Source organism: Atta colombica, unplaced genomic scaffold (assembly GCF_001594045.1).
Source record: "Atta colombica isolate Treedump-2 unplaced genomic scaffold, Acol1.0 scaffold162, whole genome shotgun sequence".
Taxonomy (NCBI): domain Eukaryota; kingdom Metazoa; phylum Arthropoda; class Insecta; order Hymenoptera; family Formicidae; genus Atta; species Atta colombica.
In genome coordinates, this window is record NW_017259253.1 from 352,810 (window position 1) to 377,795 (window position 24,986).

The 24,986-nt window shown below is 31.0% G+C and overlaps 7 protein-coding genes across 7 annotated transcripts in view; all 7 read left to right on the forward strand.

The window, feature by feature from the left end:
* Positions 1 to 504: 504 nt before the first annotated feature.
* Positions 505 to 2,321, forward strand: LOC108685899 (odorant receptor 30a-like). The gene is made up of 5 exons (XM_018190917.1): positions 505 to 1,313; positions 1,560 to 1,659; positions 1,744 to 1,854; positions 2,036 to 2,191; positions 2,268 to 2,321. The coding sequence occupies exons 1-5, from the start codon at positions 505 to 507 to the stop codon at positions 2,319 to 2,321; spliced, it is 1,230 nt and encodes a 409-aa protein (XP_018046406.1).
* Positions 2,322 to 3,941: 1,620 nt separating this feature from the next.
* LOC108685900 lies at positions 3,942 to 6,012 on the forward strand. Its single transcript, XM_018190918.1, has 3 exons — positions 3,942 to 4,538; positions 4,741 to 4,944; positions 5,689 to 6,012. The coding sequence occupies exons 1-3, from the start codon at positions 3,942 to 3,944 to the stop codon at positions 6,010 to 6,012; spliced, it is 1,125 nt and encodes a 374-aa protein (XP_018046407.1).
* Positions 6,013 to 7,210: 1,198 nt separating this feature from the next.
* Positions 7,211 to 9,135, forward strand: LOC108685901. The gene is made up of 4 exons (XM_018190919.1): positions 7,211 to 7,824; positions 8,262 to 8,361; positions 8,655 to 8,810; positions 9,118 to 9,135. Exons 1-4 carry the CDS (start codon positions 7,211 to 7,213, stop codon positions 9,133 to 9,135), a joined length of 888 nt encoding a protein of 295 aa, XP_018046408.1.
* Positions 9,136 to 12,473: 3,338 nt separating this feature from the next.
* On the forward strand, positions 12,474 to 14,375 carry LOC108685902 (odorant receptor 13a-like). The gene is made up of 5 exons (XM_018190920.1): positions 12,474 to 13,255; positions 13,418 to 13,517; positions 13,596 to 13,706; positions 13,962 to 14,117; positions 14,322 to 14,375. The coding sequence occupies exons 1-5, from the start codon at positions 12,474 to 12,476 to the stop codon at positions 14,373 to 14,375; spliced, it is 1,203 nt and encodes a 400-aa protein (XP_018046409.1).
* Positions 14,376 to 15,944: 1,569 nt separating this feature from the next.
* On the forward strand, positions 15,945 to 17,758 carry LOC108685904 (odorant receptor 13a-like). The gene is made up of 5 exons (XM_018190921.1): positions 15,945 to 16,723; positions 16,885 to 16,984; positions 17,097 to 17,207; positions 17,398 to 17,553; positions 17,705 to 17,758. The coding sequence occupies exons 1-5, from the start codon at positions 15,945 to 15,947 to the stop codon at positions 17,756 to 17,758; spliced, it is 1,200 nt and encodes a 399-aa protein (XP_018046410.1).
* A 1,823-nt stretch (positions 17,759 to 19,581) lies between these two features.
* Positions 19,582 to 21,434, forward strand: LOC108685905 (odorant receptor 13a-like). The gene is made up of 5 exons (XM_018190922.1): positions 19,582 to 20,360; positions 20,526 to 20,625; positions 20,713 to 20,823; positions 21,016 to 21,171; positions 21,381 to 21,434. The coding sequence occupies exons 1-5, from the start codon at positions 19,582 to 19,584 to the stop codon at positions 21,432 to 21,434; spliced, it is 1,200 nt and encodes a 399-aa protein (XP_018046411.1).
* A 1,832-nt stretch (positions 21,435 to 23,266) lies between these two features.
* The window catches only part of LOC108685906 (odorant receptor 13a-like), a 2,441-nt gene continuing 721 nt past the window's right edge, over positions 23,267 to 24,986 (forward strand). The window contains exons 1-3 of the mRNA XM_018190923.1: positions 23,267 to 24,045; positions 24,213 to 24,312; positions 24,396 to 24,506. Coding sequence (XP_018046412.1) covers positions 23,267 to 24,045; positions 24,213 to 24,312; positions 24,396 to 24,506 — 990 coding nt within the window. The remainder of the gene's footprint in view (positions 24,046 to 24,212; positions 24,313 to 24,395; positions 24,507 to 24,986) is intronic.

Sequence of the window (24,986 nt, forward strand, 5' to 3'; positions counted from 1 at the left end):
ATATATTATAACTAAATTCTTTTATAATAAATAGTAATAAAGTTCTTATTATATCTAAAAAACTCGATATTTTTATATTCAATGCGTTAGAGAATGTTCAAATATTGTCGATTTACATTTAATATAGTCTCTCAGTAACTTAAAAACGCACAGCAAATATTTCGAATTAGATTTCACTTTGTAAAAATATAGAAAGGTATTCACCATTCTGAACACTGTACGCTTTTGCTTTCAACAACAGCTCAACGAAGAAAATCTCTGTCTCAACTACCTCTTGACAACGCCTGCGTAGAATCATCATGAAATAATGTATATTTTTTTCCAATGAAAGTTGCGATAGTTCTTAGAAGAATAGCCCTTACTGACAGCTTCTTGGGAGAGGTGAACTTTTCGCACGCAAGCGCCTACGTTAACTTGTATGCTATCCGATCAACGATCCCTCTTCCACCACTTTGTTGTTGTCAGTCGAGAATTAAACTTTGCGAAGCGAATAATTGTAGGACAATGATCGCGAGCATGTCGCCGGTCGACAATCGCGCGCTATTCCAAAACTTCAATTACAGGTCCGATACGGAGTACATGTTAAGAGTCGCCAAAATCTTGTTGACGCCTGTTGGCATCTGGCCACTTTACGGGAACGATTCTACAATGTATAAAATTAAATACTATCTCCAGACGAGCATCGTATTTTGCTTAATGTGTTTTTTGCTCGTTCCGCACATCATATATACCTTCTTCGACGCGGAGGATCTGACAAGATACATGAAAGTCATAGCTGCTCAGATATTTAGCCTGCTGGGTATCATCAAATTCTGGACAATGGTCATTAACAAAAACAACATCAAATGCTGCTTGAAAGAGATGGAGATTCAGTACAGAGATGTGGAGAGTGAAGAGGATCGACTAGTGATGATAAAAAACGCAAAGGTCGGAAGGCAGTTTACGATGATGTATTTGGTATTATTGTATGGTGGCGCATTACCTTATCATATAATTATGCCATTGGTGGCGGACAAAGTCATCAAGGAAGACAACACGACTCATTTACCTCTGCCTTATCTCAGTGATTATGTCTTCTTCGTGGTAGAAGACTCACCATTCTACGAGATTCTTTTCGTCGTTCAGATCGTATTCAGCACTATGATCCTCTCTACGAACTGTGGTGTTTACAGTTTAATTGCCAGTTGTGTGATGCATGCCTGTTGCTTGTTCGAGATCGCTCGCAGACATATGGAAACATTATTGGTTGGTGGAATTGATGATCTTCATGAACGATTCAATTGGATCATTACGAATCACATGCGAGCTCTCAGGTCGAAAAAAGAATTGTCAATTTTTTAACAAATATATCATCAATAATATCAATATATGTGTAAAAAAAAGGATTTTATTTTTGCTAAATATTTCTGGATTTTATTTTTGCTAAATATTATTCTGAAGCAAATCCTATAGCATAAATAACTTTTATTAAATTGCAGTGTAATTATTTGCGATTATTCTAATTTATAATAATTACATTTATTTCATAATAATTTTTTATTTTATAATAATACCTACAGATATGTTGAAATGATCGAAAATTCATTAAGTATCGTTTTTCTATCAGAGATGATTCTATGCACTATTATCATATGCTTTCTTGAATATGGAGTTCTCAAGGTATTTAAATATATTTTTGCATAATTGAAAAGATAATTTATTTCTTAAAACCAAATTATATTTTTTTACACAAATTTCTTTCAGGAATGGGAAGACAATAAATTTTTTGGTGTGATTATATATTTTACATTAGTCACTTCAATTTTTGTAAATGTTTTTACTTTATCGACTATCGGCGATCGACTTAAAGAAGAGGTAAATTTAATAACCATTATTAAAAACGAATAATTAATTAATTTAATTAATTTAAATTGAGCTAATAATTAATTTAAGCCAAACAGTATATAATTAAATTTAATTAATTTAGTTAAATAAATCTTGAACTCTAGATTTATATTTAACTTTTTTCTTAAATACAATTTTCTTTTCTTAAAAGAGTGGAAAAATTGGAGAGGTATCATATTCCATTGATTGGTACACGATACCAACGAAGAACGTGAACAGCTTAATTATGGTGATGATTAGATCAAACCGTCCGTCAACTTTGACAGCTGCTAAAATGTTCGATATCTCTCTTCAAAGTTTTTGCGACGTAAGTATAATTTCTTCCATTGTATTAATTTGACAATTAAATATATTGTTCGATTAACATTCACAAATATTCATAGGTATGCAAGACATCAATGGCGTATCTGAATTTTATACGAATGCTTACGAAATAAAACGATTATTTGTTTTCCAAATGGTTATTATAAGTGCCATTCACTGAAATATTACTTTCTTATCTCTCCTGCTCAAAATATATTAACTTCTTTACCTATACTAAATTATAAATATAAAATATTATATTTAACCTTTTTTATTGCTCGTATTTATTTAGCGATATTCATTAAGATCGCATTTACGAATGAAACAACGCGCAATAGGTTAATTACGTTACTAATTTACTAATAATTAAAGTAACATTAGTGTCATTTCTGAGTCAGTCATTATAACAGTATTATGCTCATCATTTAATATACCTTTACAATTATATTGATATTATATTAATTTCTTGTATACGCAGTAAAATATTTAATGTTATTATTATTGGTCAATATTATGATGCAAATACTTGGCCACAATTCTCCATCTTCGCAGAAAGAACGCGCTTAAACTACAAACTACGATTTCAGTTTTACAATAGAATCAGTTTTCCTTGAAATCGTATCTCCTCCGTTTTAAAGTTTCTCAATGCATTATAAAGTATCCCTTTGCTTTAGCCTCTATTACGCTATTTTCTGTCACATCAGAAGGTTCTACAAAATATAAGACACAAATGTTTCTATTTTAATCATCGTGATAATTACTTAGCGGTAATAAAATTTACTCATAGAAGTAATTGATAATAAGAAGATTGAACATCGTAGGAAGTAATTAATATTTTTATAAAAATATATATGAAATCACCTGACTTTTTATACGTGAACGATCATCTGAGATATTTTTATACCTTAATTAAAATCGTTATAATTAACAACATACAGTATATTATTGATTATTTTTTGATTTATTAGTATTTAGGAACATTAATTAGGAACATAAATATGGAAATTTAATCACGATTTTGTGAGAAAAGTAATATTAAACAGAAGCATAGTATATAGTTTATTATGAGTATTAAAAAAAAAAACAAAGATTTTTATTAACTTTTTTATTAAGATTTTTATTTTTATAATGCTTTTTTATTGCGGGTTTTTGAATTGTACATTTAAAAGTTTGCAAAGAATAACTAAAAAAGCAAAAAGATGAAAAAAAAAATATTTCTTAAAAAAGAAAAAAATATTTTAAACAATATCCGTACAAAACAATATTTTACAACAATTTTTTCGCAATAACAATATCCCAGCAATAATCATTCCCAGATAAATATAAAAGATCGAAGCATATAAGAATGAAGCGAGGCAAATTATGTAAAAAAACTTTATGTTCAACATGTATAGTTTTTCGAGAAAAAAAAATCAGAATTACGTATTGTCAGTAATTTTATAGTCAGTTTATGTCAGTTAACCTCGAACAGAAGTTTCCACCACATCATGGTTGTGACAAGTCACTGACCACCGCAGTCTCCGTTTTCCCCTTTCCGATTTATTCCAATTGCACATGTTGTTTTCTCTTCGTAAAATTTAACCGGTACATTAGAAAATGTAAATTATCAAAGTTATCAAGGTTACTTTTATGCAGCCTGGATCGGAGAGTTCATCGAACGGGACGCGCATGCTTCGTGATAGAAAAACGCGTAAACCTGCTATCATGATCGGGACAGTGAAGATAGAGCCGGCGGTGACGTTATATTGTTGGAGATGGTTGATCGAAAACAAGAAAAAAGGCTGAACACGCTCGCTGCCAATGTAACAAAGCAGAATGAATTGCATGTTTTGGACTTTTATTACGCCGTTCAGATAAGCGTTTGTCTACTAAAACCATTTGGTGCTTGGCCGTTGGCCAATGATGAAACGTCGAAATTCAAGATCGTCCTGCACAAGGCATCGATGATGATCGCCACGTTCCTCTTGATCTGCACTATAGTGCCGATGATGTTGCACATGATGAAAGAAAAGGATGTCTTCCTAATAATTCATTTAATGTGTGAGTTAATCTTCACTCTAATGGCTTTCGCGAAATATGTTTTGTTGCTCTGGCATCAGGATCAGCTCAGATTCTGCGTTGATTATGTAGCCAATGACTGGCGGTACGCAATAATTGCCGAGGATCGCAATATCATGTTGGCGAACGCTAAAATTGGCCGCACTTTTGGTATCACTTCCGTGGTTTTTATGTTCAGCTGTGGCACACTGTATTACTTACAACCTATAGCTACATCAAATTTAGTCAATGAAGACAACGTTACCGTGAGATTGCATCCATCGGCTTGCGAATTTCTTGTGTTTGATTCTAAGGTAAAACTTTCAATTCCAACTTTCAGGCTAAGTTGGCAGTGTTGATTCAGTTAATCCTGATCAGTGTTTTTTTTGTTTAAAGATTTTTTATACATCATTTTGTCTTTAGGTATTGTCTCTTTTTTTATAACATGCATTTCAAATTTCAATTATACGTATAGATATTAGATCGGCACGTGTAAATTAATTTATCGTCAAACAGATTAGTCCTGCGTACGAGATCGTGTACTTCTTACAACTTTTGTGCGGTTTCACTGCCTACAGTGCATTCTGCGGCATTTGCAGCTTGATGGCCAATTTTGTTGCACATATATGCGGTCAGTGTGACGTGTTAATGTCGTTTTTAAAGGAACTCGTAGACGGTGGTAAACGCAATAGCGGATCTATCGACAATCGAATTGCTGTTGTAATAACCCGACATTTGCATCTATTAAGGTGTGTGTGTGTGTGTGTGTGTGTGTGTGTGTGTGCGCGCGCGCGCGCGCGCGCGCGTGTGTGTGTGTGTGTGTGTGTGTGTGTGTGTGTGTGTATGTGTGTAATTTCAAATATTTATACGGAAAAAACGATTTTGTAGTGTCTAAAAATTTAACTAGATTAATTTGAAAATAATCTTGTTGAACCATTAAAATATTCATGTAAGATGCTTAAACGAGTTGAAAATTTTTTGCATCAGCATTGCTTGTCATGCTTGATATTCCTACGTAATTATTTTAATAGATCAATAAAATTATTTTCAGGTTATCTGTATCCAGTTAAATTTTTAGATAGGTACTTTAACAAAATCTTTTTTTTCAAATTCATTTTTATCTGTGTAGTATCTTTATTATAACAATTGCATTTGATAGTAGTCAAATAAAATAAATAAATTGATAAATAAATTGTCCAGAAATTGATATATTGGTAATAGATAAATTGCATAAAACTTTCCGAAATTTTATTAGATATAATTTTCTAGATTCGTGTCTCACGTAAGAAACTTATTTACCGAGATATGTCTCGTGGAGTTCATGAATGCTTCATGTAACATATGTCTACTGGGCTATATCATTATAACTGTATGTTCCAATTCTTATGAAAACTTCAAAATAACTTTAAACAAATGTTGATACCTCGCAATCACAGTGATTGTTAATCTCTTCTCAAATTTCAGGATATGAATAATAATGAATCGTTCGTGCAGATTTTTACATATTTCTTTGGACTTGTGTCGGTCATTTTCAACGTGTTCATGTTTTGCTACATTGGAGATTTGCTCAAAGAGCGTTGCCAGCAGATAGGAACTATTTGCTATACGATCGAGTGGTATCGAATGCCATCCAGGAAGGCGATTGATTTGTTAATGCCGATCATAATGTCTCGATACCCCGCAACTCTCACCGCCGGAAAGATGTTGACGATGACACTTATTACGTTTTCTGACGTGAGTAATATCGTTTCGTGCTCTAAATGCGAGGTATTAATTAAGACTGCTTAACGTGTTTGTAACATGTGTGTTACATCTTTATTACTTATTTTATATCTTATTACTTATTTAAAGATTGGATTTAATTGATGTTAAATATTGTGATTTTATCAGTAAGTTTTAATAAATCCAAATAAAATATGTATCTCTTAAAATCTCTTAAAATTCTAATCTCTATACTGACAATGAAAATAAAATATTGTATCCTAGATCTTAAAGACGTCAATGGCGTATTTCAATTTACTTCGTGAATTTTCCTCGCGAGATTGAGAATGTAAGACATGGTGTGATGAGACCATATTTGGTGGGGACCGAAAGGGATACCATGCTTAGGATTTTAGTATGGCACAGAATTACATTAATAGTTTGACAAATAATGCACGTGTTAGTATGGCATTTACAATGGAATAAATTATTTCTCTTTAAAATAATATGTTATAAAATTACTGTAAAAATAAGATATACAAAATATAAGTAAGACAACGAAGTATATATGCCCACAGTAGTATTTAAAAAATTAGAGTATTATTATATTTGTATAATGTAAGCGTTGACTTGGCCGAAGATAGGATAAAAAAAAGTTTTATTTACTATGTTACTCGACGAAGACCAAGTCCTTTGCTACTTTGAAAAATAAACGTTCTCATGGTTCAAGTTACAAAGTCAAAGTTTCCACTGTCTACGTACCACACGAACGCCTTGAGAAACGACATTGTGTGCAAAATCAATCGTTAAACTTCTTTTCGTTCACTGTCTTACAACCCTTACAAGTGACTCCTTAATTTTTAAAACACGCAGGCGCAAGTCGTCTGAGAGTTTACATCATACCTGATATGCACAAAGTTGTGATCAGTAACATTAAATCTTACGCAAACTTGAACCTGAACATACATATCTCAATTTTTAGCACCAACAATTAATTTAAAACATTTCGATTCTCTATTATTTTCTTCGCCGCGATTGTAGAATTTTCAATCGTTTCGACATTATCAAAATTATTTTTAATCAGAAAAGTTATATCGTGCATAATATCGCTAGGATGATCCTTAATGAATATCAGAAGATAGACGTGAAATACGTTTTCGAACAAAGTCACGTTGTACTTCGCATGCTCGGGATTTGGCCATCGATTGACAGACAGCCAAACATAATCGAAAAGATTATAAATATTTTTCTCATAATCGTTTGTTATCTGCTCCTCCATTGCGACATGGTACCGGGTATTCTTTATTACGCAGTTGTCAATGATGAGCCGAGTGAGAAAGTAAAAATGATGCCACCGATTCTGTACTCAGTCATGGCGATCGCCAAATACAGTACTTTACTTGTTTATGAATACGATATTAGAAATTGCCTGCGGCACATCAAGGAAGATTGGGGAACAGTAGTCGTCGATGACGCGCGAGAAGTGATGCTGAGCAAAGCTAGTAATGGAAGACGATTGTTCATCTTGTGCTGCACGTTTATGTATTGCGGTGGAGTGTCTTACAATACGATAGTGCCGCTGTCGAGAGGAAGTATTGTTATCGATGAGAATACGACAATTAGACCCTTTTCCAGCCCCGGTTATTATGTTTTCTTCGATCCGCAGAATAGTCCTGCCTACGAAATCGTGTTTCTTCAACAAGTCCTTTGCGGTTTTGTCATGTACACGATCACGGTGGCGATTTGCGGTCTCGCCGCTGTCTTTGTGATGCATGCGAGCGCACAGATGGAAATTCTCATACGACAGATGGAGAACTTCGTCGATGAGAGTGAGTTTGGACAACGTAATATCTGCGCAAAGTTGGCAGTTATAGTTGAACATCAAATAAGAATACAAAAGTAAGTATTTTGTTTATAATTTTTCTACTTTGAATAATTCTTTGCCGGTATAAATCAGATATAGAATAAATATACTTAAAAATTTAGGCCAGTATTTATATCTAATCTTATTTGAAGATCAAGTCTTACGATACTAATCTGTGATCAGTATTCACGTATTCTTATATATCGTTTAAGATATCTTAAACGTAGTCTTAAAAGTCAATTAATTACAGAGCGGTATTAACATTTTAAGACGGGCTTAAAATAAGAACCGACTGTGAATACCAGCCATAAAATTATCCTCTATAAATATCTAGTTTTATAATTGATATTAAATATTATCGTTAAAATAAATTATCGAAAAAATTTTATATATTTATATATTTTCCAAAAAATAAATTGGTATTTTTTTCGTTTCAAATTATTGAATCGAGTGCTTCATAAATACATTTTAGTTTCTTGCAACTGGTGGAGAATGTTTTGCGCTACAGTAGTTTAGTCGAAATAGTCGGGTGCACCACGTTGATATGTCTTACCGGATATTGCATAATAGGGGTATGAAAAATAATGCAAGCAAATTTATTGTGTTTAAGCACAATGCGTGTCGCAAGTACAAACTAATTTTATTCTCAGGAATGGAATAATAGAAATTTACCGGCCTTTTGTACGTACGTAACAGCTCTCACATCTGTCATTATTAACATTTTTATTTTATGTTATATCGGAGAATATATAACGGCGCAGGTAATTATTTTATATCTTTTAAGATGAGTAATACCATTTTTATAATAAAAATTTACATTCACTATTCTTTTTATATATGAGGTATTCATAATTGTTCGCGATAGGCCGAAGAAGTGGGCTTGATTACTTGTACGCTCGACTGGTATCGTCTTCCAACAAACGTAGCGCGAGATATGATATTAGTAATTATCTCTTCGAATACTCCACCACGAATTACCGCTGGAAAATTCATCGAACTATCCTTCAAAACATTCGGTGATGTAAGTAATATATAATAATTATCTATGATTAAGAGTTAGTTATCAGGATTTAAGAAATTGTTTCAGGTAATTAAATCAGCTGTAATTTATCTTAATATACTTCGACAACTTACCGAATAAATGGCAAATTAAGATTGGCAATAAATTTTTTTTTGAAATACACATATCCATATTATATATTTTAATATAAAAGATTTATTATCAATGTTAATGTAAGTAGTATTAATTATAAAAAAATAATTAAATATTTAAGTGCATATAATATCATTAAACTTATATAATATATGTGGATACAAATTTCCCACAGGTATTTACTCTTATATGAGAAATATATATTGAATAATCAAAATAAATAATTATTACTTAGTGCAGAAATACATAAAAAATGTTATAATACATCACGAACATCTATCTTTTTGCATCTCTATAATATCTCTTTATACATTTCTTACGAAAAATTATAAAACTTATTGCACCGCTATTACAAGTAAACTTTTTTCTTGGATCTTCAATCCTTTCATAATTTCCGGGAAATCCTTTCTGCGCATAACAAAAATAGTCTTTTCAAAGTATCTACGATGTTAGCAATTTGTTCGACGTGGCTTTGAAAGATTGTTTCAACACGCAAGCGCAGTTCCCTCCAAATCGAACGGATCAATCATGATCAGTGGCGAGTGTTGAACGCGCATCGTTTCACTTGTGGCTTGTACAGGAACTAACATGGAAAAGATATTCGCCAACAAATGCGATATATATTACGTTTTTAAGCTTTGTCTTTCGTCTACTGGGTGTCTGGCCATATGCACGTACAAAGTCCTAACTTCCGGAGACCCTCGAGAGAGTTGGGGTGATCTTCATCTCTTACATCCTCCTTATTTGCGAGTTGGTCCCAGCGATTCTCTACATGACCATCGTACAGAGAGAGACTCATGCCAGGCTGAAAGTTGTCGCCACCGTAATATTTAATATTTATGATGCTAGCGATGACCAAGTACGGCCAATTGTCAATCAAAAGGAACCAAGTAAGAAACTGCCTCGCGCAGGTTGAGGACGATTGGCAAATAATCAACTTGCTCGTGGTGTGATGATTGATAAAACTAGAAGGCAGACGTTTGCTGATAATATGCGCCATATATTCATAGATTCCACTGGAATGTTCTTTCGGACAATTATACCATTATCCGCCGGAAAGATTATCACTAAACAGAATTTTACGATCAGACATCTGCCCGACTTACTTTGTTCTATTCGATGTGCAGCTTAGGCCCGCTTACGAGATCATATTTCTTATGCAATTCTTCTCCGGATTTGTAAAATGTACGGTCACAACAGCGGTATGCGGCCTTGCGGGTCTTTTTGTTGACGCACACTTACACAGCTGGACATGATTCTGATGAATAATCTGGTAAATGAATGTGAACTTAAAAATGTGAATGAAAGATTGGCCACTATTGATAAAGCATCAGATCAAAACGCGAAAGTAAGACTAATTTTACAAGTATCTTTAACGAATCTGTTTGTTAGTATTTTAATGTTTTAATTGAAATCTATGTGTAAAATAGACGTTGGAATTAATTCATATATGATGAATTGTTCAATACATAAGATTCTTTAAAAATGTACTTAATTATTGATTATATTGAATATATTAATTATATTGAATACATTAATTATATTTTATTTTTGTATAAAAATATAGAGAATCTTATTTATTGTACAATTAACATATTTCTTGTTTTAATTGTAAGCAAATTTTTAAAAAACATTTATTTTGACAAAAATTTATCTTTTTTTCTACGATCATTTTAGTTTCCTTCAATTAGTGCAGAACACCACACAATATATAAATCTAATGGAAATTATGGGATGCACCATAATTGTATGTCTCTTAAGATATTTTGTTATTATAGTGCGCATAAAATAAATATGTAGCGACAATAATTTCAGTGATTTTGAAAAAGTATTAAAGATATGTAAAACGCACAGATTCAACAAGTATCACAAAAATAAATATAATCATAATTTACAGGAATGAGAGAATAACATTGCCGCTCTATATTCATATCTCGTTGGACTCATCGATTAGTTTCAACATTTTTATCTTTTGTTTTATCGGTGAATAACTTTTGATAAAGGTTTTATGCTATCACATTATCGAAGTAATAATTAACATTCATCAATTAATGTAAGCATCATTTTTTTTTTTATTAATAATCTACTTTGTATAATTGATTAAATTAGGAAGAAAAAGTGGCATTAACAACATTCACATTGTAGTGGTACCATTTTCCTTCCAAAAGCGCAATCGCTGATATTATTCTTGCTCATGTCGAATTTTCCGACAAAGATTAAAGGAGGAAAATATTTTGATCTTTCTTTCAGGACATTCGGCAACATAAGTAATAATATGTTAAAAAATAAAAATCACATTTTTATTTTTTAAGATTCATTACATTTTAGGCCATTAAGACCGTAACGTATTTAAATCTTTTTTATGCTCTGTTGTTGGCTAAATTTAAATAGTAAATGCATAAACGTAATCTTCAAAGAAATATGTAACTTTTATATAAAAATAGTCAAGACATATAATTCCTAAAAAATACTTCCTTTATTAATAGGGAGATCGGGGCTAGTTGTACGGAGTTGATTGTCAAAATGTTTATAACTCAAACAGTACATTTTATGTGTTATTCATAAATAAAATATGCTACTGCCAATCCTAGAACATGTGACAATCAACCCAGAACACGAGATTAATTGTCACATTTTCGCAGCTTTAAATTAAATAATTTATTTTTATGATGAATTCAAGAATAATTTTTTTAATACCTAAAGAATGTAAGTATATTATAATAAGATATATAATATTTTCAAATCCTTTTTTCTAAAAATCACTAATCAAAAACTGTGACAATTGTGATCCGGTTTTCCCCTAAGTGTTTTTAAAAAGAAATAAAAGCCATTGAAAAATTACAATACGTTTCATTTACAAACGTATAAACTTTTACTTACTCATCATTGAAGCTTCGAGGAACGCAAATTGTAAGTAGAATCAAACGTAATTATTTTCCAAAGAATCATAAAATTTAATCGATGCATATGAAATATCTTCCATGGAAAACATTTGCCATTTTCTGTTTCTCACGCATTACAAGTTTAGCAAGTTTACTTTTCTGCTCCAAGTATTATAGAATATGACATAAGAATGTAAATATAATTTTAGTTTTATTAAATTTATTTATTGATGTTGTCAAAATCATAATATCAGAAATACGATGACACTATCACAGCACTAAAACAATGTTATTATACGTTGATCTCTGATTAAACTAAAGTATTCTGTACTAATAGAAACTATTATTGTTAGAGGTCAAAGCAGCATAAGTTTTAGTACAGGAAGAAAAATTGAAATCATCAAATCGACTATTCTTTGAAAACAAATGTACGCTGACGAATGGAAAAACTATTCATGGAAAGCAATCTCGACCCTCGGTAAGTTGACTTGGAAACTCTCTTGTTTTGAAACCTTCTCTTTCAAGCAACATATTAATTTTTAAGATGCGCAAGCGCAAACGAATAACGAATTTACTCTACAGTTTTTATTCGCTGCAATCAGCTTGCCATTCAGTTTGCATAAAGATTTCATACAGGCTCGACAAAAGAATGCTGCACAACGAGTATTATAAAGATGATATGATTTATATTACACAATTGACACGAAATGTTTTGAGCCTACTTGGGGTTTGGCCGAATTACAACAGGAGAAGAACTATTGGCGAAAAAATTCGGAAATACTTTCTGATCTCGATCTCTTATATTCTTCTCTATTGCGTCTTGATTCCTGGTGCCTTATTTTGGTTGATTGAGAAGAGAACACGAGTCAGAGTTCAAACGATTCCTTTACTTTTTTACGGTTTCATGGCCAGTGGTAAATATAGCAATTTGATTTTTCGTGAGAAAAATATTAGACGCTGCTTGAAACACATTGAACAGGATTGGAGGATTATTATCAGTGCAGAGGAGCGAGATATGATGATTGAATCCGCGAAGATTGGAAGACGCCTAGTTACACTTTGTGCAGTCTTCATGTATGGCAGCGGGCTCTCTTTTCGATCAATTCTGCCATTTGCCAAAGGAAAAATTGTCACTGCGCAAAATATTACGATCAAACCGTTGCCTTGTCCGGCTTACTTCTTTTCATTTGATATACAAGTCAGCCCCGCTTACGAACTGATTTTTGCAATGCAATTTTTATCAGGGATAGTTACCTATTCGATAACGATAGCTTTATGTGGTCTCGCGGCCGTTTTTGTGATGCACGCTTGTGGCCAACTAAGGATTTTAGTAGATTTGATGAGAAATCTCGTCGAGGATCAATGGCAGGAAAAACAAGAAGTGGATAAAAAACTGGCTAAAATGGTTGAACATCAAATACGAATTCGAAGGTAAGAATTATAAGTTTTAATTTTTATTAAATCCATGTGTGTACATCAACGCAACTTATGTAATAATTGATTATTCGTTAATCGGTAATTAACATCATACATGTGCGGAATTTAGTACTATTTTCTCATTTTTCGAATATGATGATTCGGTGCCGTCGACAGTTTTTTGCAATTGGTAGAAAATACTCTACAACAAGCGTGTTTAATAGAATTGATGGGGTGCACGATGATAGTCTGCCTTTTGGGATATTTTATTATAATGGTTTGTAATTTTATATATCCAAAAGTTTTAATAATAAAGCGAAAAAAAGAATACCCTGCAATAACGTAACTTTTATAGGAATGGGAAAATAGCAATTCGATTGCTATGTGCTCTTATGTTATAACACTTACATCTCTGATGATAAATATGTTCATGTTTTGTTATACTGGTGAACAACTTACCGTTCAGGTATAACTATTCTTTTGCTGGTAATGATTATATCATGTGATGTTATTATATACAACAATGATGTGTAATATAATATGTGATAATGTTTCCGCTATAATACTAATAACGCTATTTATTATACAACACTATATGTTATATAAAACAATATTTGGGAAGAAATTGTTGAAAATATTTTTATAATAATTTTTAAGTAATACTTAATCCTTAAAATTCGCTTAATTTTTTGCTACACATACTTGATAACATTAATAACAGGCAGAAAGAGTAGCTAGTACATCTTGCGAGCTCGAATGGTATCGTCTTCCGGACAAGAAAGCGCGTGGGATTGTGCTGGTGATAATCATGTCGAACATGCCCACCAAGATCACTGCTGGAAAAATCATGGCTCTATCATTCAAAACATATGGTGATGTAAGAATACATATTCAAAAGCATTCACTAATTTCTTTAGGAATCAACAACAATTCTAACATTAACAATTAAATATGTTATTAAGTGATTGTTATTATTATTACATACTGTAATAGTTAATTAAATATAAGTTTTTTATTTAATTTATAGAGACAATTGAAATCATGATAAAGCAACAACTATAAAATATTATGCTATTTTCAGGTTGTAAAAACAGCTGTAACATATTTTAACATGCTTTTAAATGTAGCCGGTTAAATGTTTTGGCTCTATATTTCTTTTCATTAAAATTACAGTTACGAATTATATAATGGTAATATCGTATCGTGTATAATCGTGATATTGATGTGTCAAATACAAAAATTTATTATAATGTACATATATCTATATAAATATTCTTTATTTAGATATTTCTTCTATATATAAAGGTATATGTAAGAAATTTTTGTTTTATAATATAATATTTTACATTAAATTTTCATATAAAGCAATTTGATTTTAATTAAGTTGAATTATTATTTTATTTCTTATAAATTAAATATAGATTAAATATATAGATTAAATGTACTTTAATTTCAAGCTAAATAAGAGTATCGAGATTAGTATAGAAATTAAGAAGTAAAAATTATAAAATATAATTGTGCATGTGTATTAATCAATTTCACTTACGAGAGTTATACCCATTGATTTCTGTTTGCGATTACTAACTTGCGAGCAGATCGGAGGTTCATATGATATTTATAATGAAAAGCTGTTAATCAAAGCTATTAATCACATAGCAACGTTCGGTTTTTAAAGCTACAATCTATGCTACATATTGAATCAATAATATCGTACTGTAACATGAGCAGTCAGAAATTCGGCACAGTGTAGACAAACGTGTTTGAATGCATTCTGTATTTAAAACAAATAATCACAATGATATGATAAGAACAAAAAAATACTGTTTATTGTTTAACATAATCGCATGATGTGATTACAGTTATTTTTCTACAAATACTCTGTCATGTCAAAAACGCGTTTTACTTATATACACTGCTATTATCTGTTTTCTTTACGATACTGCAACCTTTTCATTGCTTCCAATAGGACAAGTTTCTTTATCTTACAAAAAAAAGCACAAATATGTTTGCACGCAGTCACTTTGAAAATTTCTATACATACATTATACATTCACTAGATTGCTTTTCAGTTGCAAGTTGTAATATTAATACAGTTAAACTGATTATTTTTTCAGAGAGAATCGGAAAATTTCATCAATATATCAAAACGATTCAGTGCTTTTATTTTTAGCCTCTCATGCAACTACAAGAATTTAATAAGTTTATTTTCTGACACTAAATAGTTATCGTAGGATATAATAAGACAAAACATATAAATATTTTTTATCTTTATTTAATTCACTGACATTGTCACAATTATCACGTTAAAAAAATCACAATTGCTTTTATAAGTATTAATCTTTAAACTAAAAATTGAAATATTACTGTACTACGTAATCGAAACTATTATTGACGGTCAACGTCCAACGGGTGTAACCGTTTTAGATTCATATTACACAGGAAAGAAAGTTAAAGCCAATTGTTATTCTTAGCTGCTTGAAAAAAATATACTTAGAATGGAATTCATATTCTGGGAAAGCAATTCCAACCCTCGGTGAGTGAACTTAGAAAATCTCTTGTTTTCGAATCCTATTCACGCAACCCTTTAATCTTTAATGCGCGCAAGCGCAAACGGACAACAAATTTACTTTATCGGCAATTCGTATTTGCAGCGATCAGTCACCATTCAGTTTGAACAAAAGTTTCATACAGGATCAACAAAAGAATGTTCCATAATAAGTATTATAAAGATGACATGATTTACATCACACATTTGACGCGAAACATTCTAAGCTTACTCGGAATTTGGCCGTCTAATAAAAAAGACTCTATCTGCGCGAAAGTCTGGAGATACTTCTTAATCTCGATCTGTAACATTCTTCTCTATTGCGTTTTGCTTCCTGGAATCTTTTTTTGGTTGATTGAAAAGAGAACACGCGTTAGAATCCAGACGATTCCTCTGCTTCTCTTCGTTTTGATGGCTTGTAGTAAATATATCAATCTGCTATTTCACGAAAAGAAAATCAAACGCTGCTTGGAGCATATCGAGGAAGATTATAAAGTTGTTACAAACGCGGAAGCTCGGGACACGATGATTACATCTGCAAAGATTGGAAGACATCTGGTATCACTTTGTGCGATTTTCATGTACAGCAGTGGACTTTCCTTTCGATTGATTTTGCCATTTGCCAGGGGAAAAGTCATCACTCCACAAAACATCACACTCAGACCTCTACCTTGTCCGAGTAATTTCTTTTTCTTCGATGTGCAAGTCAGCCCCACTTATGAGCTGATCTTTGCAATACAAGTATTATCTGGGATAGTCACTTACTCGATAACAACAGGTTTATGTGGTCTTGCGACTCTTTTCGTGATGCACGCCTGCGGCCAGCTGAAGGTCCTCATAAATTTGATGACGAATCTTGTCGAGGAAAAGTGGCATAAAAAACGAGAATTGAATAGGAAGCTGGCAAGAATGGTTGAACATCAAATAAGATTTCGAAAGTAAGAGTTTAAGAGTTTTATTTTTTTATTACATACATATATTAAATGATCAAACGTTTATAATTTATTATTTATTAATCGGTTAACATCATATACGTGCAGTGTGTAGCTAATTCAAATTTTAATTTCTTAAATATATTGATTTGGTACCGACATTTCAGTTTTTTACAATTGATAGAAAATACTCTGTACCAATCGTGTCTAATAGAATTGATGGGATGCACGATGTTAATCTGCCTTCTAGGATATTTTATAATAATGGTTTGTAATATTTTATATATTTGGGAGTATATATAATATTTTATATATTTGGGGTTTTAGTAACATAGCGAAAGAAAATTATATTTCCAACAATAAAATACAATATTTATAGGAATGGGAAAATAGCAATCGGATAGCTATGTGCTCCTATTTTTCATCAATTACATCCATGATGATAAATGTGTTCATGTTTTGTTACACTGGTGAGCAACTTACCATTCAGGTATGTTTGTTCATATTTTTTTCTTCCTTCTTTCCTTTTTTCTATAATAACAGAGATATATACTAATATATATCTCTGTTATACAAAATATTTGAGAAATTGTTATGAAAGTTTTTATAATAAATATTTTTTAAACAATATTTAAATCAATAAAAATTTTCTTATATGTACTTGATAATATTAATAATAGGCAGAAGAAGTAGCTAGAAAATCTTGCGTACTCGAGTGGTATCGTCTTCCGAATAAAGACGCGCGGGGAATCGTGTTGATAATAATTATATCAAATTTGCCCGCTAAGATCACAGCTGGGAAGATCGTGGATTTATCATTCAAGACCTATGGTGACGTAAGCACATTTGTTCAAAAGCGTTCATTAATTTTTTCAGAAATTAATGACAATTGCAACACAGCGATAAGATTTTTTAATCAATCTATCACGTTAAATAAAATTATGACGAAGTGATAAATAACCACGGGATATTGTGCTTATTGTTTAGGTTGTAAAAACAGCTGTGACGTATTTTAATATGCTTCTAAAAATGACCGACTGAATATTACCCGTATTTCTTTCTTCTTCTTGTCGTAACCATGATTATGGATGCATCATAATGATAATATTATTATGTATATGTTTATTATATATAAATAGGTCAAAAGTTTGGTACAAAAGTTTGATATAATGTATATGTATACATCAAAACGTGAGTAAGAAATTTCATTTCTCAGTATGATGAAACTAAATAATATAATTTCATAGAAAGCATTTCAACAATTATTTAATTTTTTGAATTACTATTTTATCTTATATACAAATTTAAATAAATTATTTCTTTATTTCATTATAAGATAAATAAGAGCATCGAATAGAAATTATGATATAACTAAAATTAATTTTACATTTATCAATTACATACATATGGAACTAATGCTGTTTTATTATATCTGTTAACTTTTGTACACGATTGTAACTTGCGAGCAGAAGTATAGATGTATCGCAAACTAATACACATCAATTGTCAGTCAATGGTCTTCGAAACTATAATCTAACTTCACAAAGTATTGTGCAAAAAGAACAAAAAAATCGATGCAATGATCATAGTACATACGGTGTAGTATTATTTTAAATATAATATATCCTTATTTAATTCATTGCACAATTTTTCTTTTCCTACAGTTTTAAGCAGCATTTCAACATTATATAGGCTAGAAATGAGTTATACAATAAGTAATCATTCTTTACTTCGAAACCATTACTGCACTTGGAAATCCATCTTACATAGCATTAAAAGCTCCGTGATCGAATATTATTCTTACACAGTACTTTATTATTTGAATGCACATATTTTAATTTTAATCAACAAAATAATAACGATGATATAAATAACAGAGTACTGTTTATTGTTTCAGATATAGTAATAAATGCAATTCCTTTTCCACAGATATTGTATCAAATAATAAATCGTGTTTTGCTTATACAGTTGCTATTATTAGTAAGTTTTCTTTACGAAACGTCAATCTTTTCATTGATTTTAACAGAACAACTTTCAGTCCCTTATGATGGGGGAAATGGCAAATAAGTTTGCGTGCAACATTTCAAAAGTTTCTATGCATACATTATCCACTAGATGTGACTTTTCAATTGCAAATTGTAACAGAGACAGTTAAACACGATTATTTTCCAGACAAACAAAAAACTTCATCGGCATTAAAACATAGTGTTTTCATTTTTAGTCTCTCGCACAATTACAAGTTATCGTAGAATACATTAAGATACTGGTAAGATAAAAGTAAGATAAAAGTATAAATAATTTTTACTTTTATTTTAACACACACAATTTACTATCAGTACAAACTTTCTAAGATGGTTGATGTATTGACGTTTTTTTATAGTATTTTTTTATTCAAAATCGATATTCTTTTACTGAATGTCTATCTTTAGGGCATTAATGTCGTCAAAATTATCGAAAACATCATGATTGTTATCACATATATTAATCTCTAAGCAAATTGAAATATTTCGATGTATATTTCGATATATTGTAATATTATGTAATCAGAATCATTGTGGAAAATCAATGTTCAATGCAATCACGAGTTTTAATACAAGAAGAAAAGTTGAAGCCAAAAAGATTATTCTAAGTTTAAAATAATAATGTATGATGAATGAAAACATTATTCATGGAAAGCAATTCCAACCCTCGGTGAGCAAGTTGACTTAGAAACTCTACTGCTTTTAAATTTTCTCCTTTAGAAACATTGTAATCTATAATGCGCGCAAGCGCAAACAACGAATTTATTTTATTGACAATTCGTATTCGCAGTGGTCAGTAGCCATCCAGTTTGAATAAAGGCTTCACATAAAATCAACAAAAGAATGTTGCGCAACGAATATTATAAAGACGACATAATTTACATTACATATTTGACGCGAAACGTTTTGAGCTTACTCGGAGTATGGCCGTTTTATAGGAAAAAATCTACCCGAGAAAAAATTTGGAAGTACTTATTAATCTTGATCTATCACATTCTCCTCTATTCTGTCCTGATACCTGGTGCTCTTTTTTGGTTGGTCGAGAAGAGAGCACGTGTCAGGGTCCGAACAATCCCTCTGCTTCTTTATGGCATCATAACATGTGGTAAATATGGCAGTTTGATATTCCATGAGAAAAACATAAAACGCTGCTTGCAGCACATCGAGGAAGATTATAAAGTTGTTACCAACGCAAAAGCGCGGAACACGATGATTAAATCTGCAAAAATTGGAAGACGTCTGGTTACACTTTGTGCGATTTTTATGTACGGTAGCGGGCTCTTTTTTCGACTGATTTTGCCATTTGCCAAAGGACAAATCATCACTTCACAAAATGTTACGATTAGACCTCTGCCTTGCCCAGCTTACTTCATTTTCTTCAATGTACAAGTCAGCCCCACTTACGAGCTGATCTTTGCAATACAAGTATTATCTGGGATAGTCACTTTCTCGATAACAACAGGTTTATGTGGTCTTGCGACTCTTTTCGTGATGCACGCCTGCGGCCAGCTGAAGGTCCTCATAAATTTGATGACAAATCTTGTCGAGGAAAAGTGGCATGAAAAACGAGAACTGAACAGAAAACTGGCAAGAATGGTTGAACACCAGATAAGATTTCGAAGGTAAGAATTTAAAAGTTTTATTTTTTTATCACATGCATATTAAATGATTAAACATTTATAATAATTTATTATTTGCTAATCGGTTAATATCATATACGTGCAGTGTGTAGGTAATTCAAATTTTAATTTCTTAAATATATTAATTCGGTACCGTCGACATTTCAGTTTTTTACAATTGATAGAAAATACTCTACATCAAGCGTGTCTAATAGAATTGATGGGATGCACGATGTTAATCTGCCTTCTAGGATATTTTATAATAATGGTTTGTAATATTTTATATATTTTTGGGAGTTTCAGTAACATAACGAAAGAAAGTTATATTTCCAACAATAAAATACAACATTTATAGGAATGGGAGAATAGCAATCGAATAGCTATGTTCTCCTATTTTTCATCAATTACATCCATGATGATAAACGTGTTCATGTTTTGTTATACTGGTGAACAACTTACCATTCAGGTATGTTTGTTCATATCTATTTCTCCCTTTTTTCCTTTTTTCTTGTCGTATAATATATAATAATATATAATAACTCTCTGTTATACAAAATATTTGAGAAATTGTTATGAAAGTTTTTATAATAAATATTTTTCAAACAATGTTTAAATCAATAAAAATTTTCTTATATATACTTGATAATATTAATAACAGGCAGAGGAAGTAGCTAGAAAATCTTGCGTACTTGAATGGTATCGTCTTCCGAATAAAGACGCGCGGGGAATCGTGTTAGTAATAATCATATCAAACTTGCCCGCTAAGATCACAGCTGGGAAGATCGTGGATTTATCATTCAAGACCTATGGTGACGTAAGCACATTTGTTCAAAAGCGTTCATTAATTTTTTCAGAAATTAATGACAATTACAACGCAGCGATCAATTACGTTATTCAAAAATTATTATCTATAACTTAATAGACATGAATCAAATATAACATTTTTTAATCAGTCTATCACTTAGTTAAATAAAATTATGACGAAATGATAAATAACTACAGGATATTATGCTTATTGTTCAGGTTATAAAAACAGCTGTGACATATTTTAATATGCTTCGAAAAATGACCGGCTGAATATTATATCGTATATTTCTTTCTTCTTCTTGTCGGAACCATGACTATGGATGCATCGTAATGATAATATTATATTGTATATGTTTATTATATATAAATAAGCCAAAAGTTTGATACAAAAGTTTGGTACAATGTATATGTATATACTAAAGCGTAAGTAAGAAATTTTATTTCTCAGTATGATGAAATTAAATAATACAATTTCGTAGGAAGCATTTCGACAATTATTTAATTTTTTGAATTACTATTTTATCTTTTATTTAAATTTAAATAAATTATTTCTTTATTTCATTATAAGATAAATAAGAATATTGAATAGAAATTATGATATAACTATTAAAATTAATTTTATATTTATCAATTACATACATATGAAATCAATGCCGTTTTTTTGTACCTGTTAACTTTTATACACGATTGCAACTTGCGAGCAGAAGTATAGACATATCGCAAACTAATACACATCAATTGTCAGTCAATAGTCTTCGAAACTATAATCTAAACTTCACAAAGTATTGTGCAAAAAGAACAAAAAATCGATGCAATAAGCATAATACATACGGTGTAGTATTATTTTAAATATATTCTTATTTAATTCATTGCACAATTTTTCTTTTTCTAAAATTTTAAGCAGCATTTCAACATTATAAGCTAGAAATGTGTTATACAATAAGTAATCTCTCTTTACTTCGAAACCATTACTGCACTTGGAAATCCATCTTACGCAGCATTAAAATTTCCGGCACGTGAATCGAATATTATTCCTACACAGTAACTTTATTATTTAAATGCACATACTTTAATTTTAATCAACAAATTAATAACGATGATATAAACAACATAGTATTGTTTATTGTTTAAGATACAGTGATAAATGCAATCCTTTTTCTACGGATATTCTACCAAATAAAAAATCGTGTTTTGCTTATACAGTTGCTATTATTAGTAAGTTTTCTTTACGAAACGTCAATCTTTTCATTGATTTTAACAGAACAACTTTCAGTCTCTTATGATGGGGGAAAATGGCAAATAAGTTTGCGTGCAATATTTCAAAAGTTTCTACATTATACATCCGCATACATTATACATCCGCTAGATGTGACTTTTCAATTGCGAATTGTAACAAAGACAGTTAAATACGATTATTTTCCAGACAAACAAAAGATTTCGGCATATTAAAATGACATACTATTTTCATTTTTAGCCTCTCGCAATTTCAAATTATCATAGAATATAATAAGATACTGTAAAAGTATAAGTAATTTTTATTTTTATTTTATCACACACAACTTATTATCAGTACAAACTTTTTAAAATGGTTGATGTATTGATGTTTTCCTTATGGCATCTTTTGATTCAAAATCGATATTTTTTTACTGAATGCCCATCTTAAGGCATTAATGTCGTCAAAATTATCGAAAACATCATGATTGTTATCACATATATTAATCTCTAAGCAAATTGAAATATTTCGATGTATATTTCGATATATTGTAATATGTATTATATAATCAGAATCATTGTGGAAGATCAATGTTCAATGCAATCACGAGTTTTAATACAGGAAGAAAAGTTGAAGCCAAAAAGATTATTCTAAGTTTAAAATAATAATGTATGGTGAATGAAAACACTATTCGTGGAAAGCAATTCCAACCCTCGGTGAGCAAGTTGACTTAGAAACTCTACTGCTTTTAAATTTTCTCCTTTAGAAACATTGTAATCTATAATGCGCGCAAGCGCAAACAACGAATTTATTTTATTGACAATTCGTATTCGCAGTGGTCAGTAGCCATCCAGTTTGAATAAAGGCTTCACATAAAATCAACAAAAGAATGTTGCGCAACGAATATTATAAAGATGACATAATTTACATTACATATTTGACGCGAAACGTTTTGAGTTTACTCGGAGTATGGCCGTTTTATAGGAAAAAATCTACCCGTGAGAAAATTTGGAAGTATTTCTTAATCTTGATCTGTCACATTCTCCTCTATTCTGTCCTGATACCTGGTGCTCTTTTTTGGTTGGTTGAGAAGAGACCACGCGTCAGGGTCCGAACAATCCCTCTGCTTCTTTTTGGTTTCATAGCCTGTGGTAAATATAGCAGTTTGGTATTCCATGAGAAAAACATAAAACGCTGCTTGCAGCACATCGAGGAAGATTATAAAGTTGTTATCAACGCAAAAGCGCGGAACACGATGATTAAATCTGCAAAAATTGGAAGACGTCTGGTTACACTTTGTGCGATTTTCATGTATGGCAGCGGGCTCTCTTTTCGACTGATCTTGCCATTTGCCAAAGGAAAAATCATCACTCCACAAAATGTTACGATTAGACCTCTGCCTTGCCCGGCTTACTTCATTTTCTTCGATGTACAAGTCAGCCCCATTTACGAGCTGATCTTTGCAATACAAATATTATCCGGGATAATCACTTACTCAATAACAACAGGTTTATGTGGTCTTGCGGCGGTCTTCGTAATGCACATTTGCGGTCAGTTAATAATTTTGATGAGCTTGATGAGAAATTTTGTCAAGGAGAAATGGCAAGAAAAACTGCAAGTGAACAGGAAGCTGGCAATAATGGTTGAACATCAAATAAGAATTCGAAGGTAAGAGTTTTAAAATTTAGTTTTATTAAAATTATGTACATATATGCAGTGTCTAAACGGTTATAATAAGTGATTATTCATTAATCGATACCTAACATCATACTCGTACAGACAATTCCAATTTTTCATTTTCTGAATGTATTGATTCGTTACCGTCAACATTTCAGTTTTTTGCAATTGGTAGAAAATACTCTACAACAAGCGTGTCTAATAGAACTGACTGGGTGTACGATGAATGCCTGCATTCTAGGATATTTTATAATAATAGTTCGTAATTTGATATATTCGAGAGTTTCAGTAATAAAACACAAAAAGAAGTAATATTTCCAGTAATAATATAATATTTATAGGAATGGGAAAATAGCAATCCATTAGCTATGAGCTCTTATTTTACAGCGCTTATGTCCATGTTGGTAAATATGTTTATGTTTTGTTACACTGGTGAACAACTTACCGTTCAGGTATGTGTTCAAACCTCTTCCTCGAAAAATAATGTTGTACGACGGTGATATATGTAACAATAATTTTTATAGTATACGTATAATTATATGTATAGGATGTAGCAGTGATGCATAATTCGTGGCTCGCCGGTTCATAGTTCAAGAATATAAAATTATATCTCTATTTTATATCTCTATTTTATACAAATTTAAAATACACTTGAGATGCATTAAAAAATTTTTTTATTTTATGTAAAAAATACAGTTTATAATATAATATATATAAATACAGCAAAAACTGTAAAAATATAGTTTATATTTAATAAATACGTATGTTTTGTAAAATATTTGATTTTTATAATATTATAATTATTTTTTATCTTCTTATTAATGAGATGAAATTCAAAATGAATTTTGATACTTATTTTTACACGAAGCGTAAGTCGTAAACCAACTATTAAACCAATTATCTTTAATAAGTAAATAGATAAAAAAAATTTT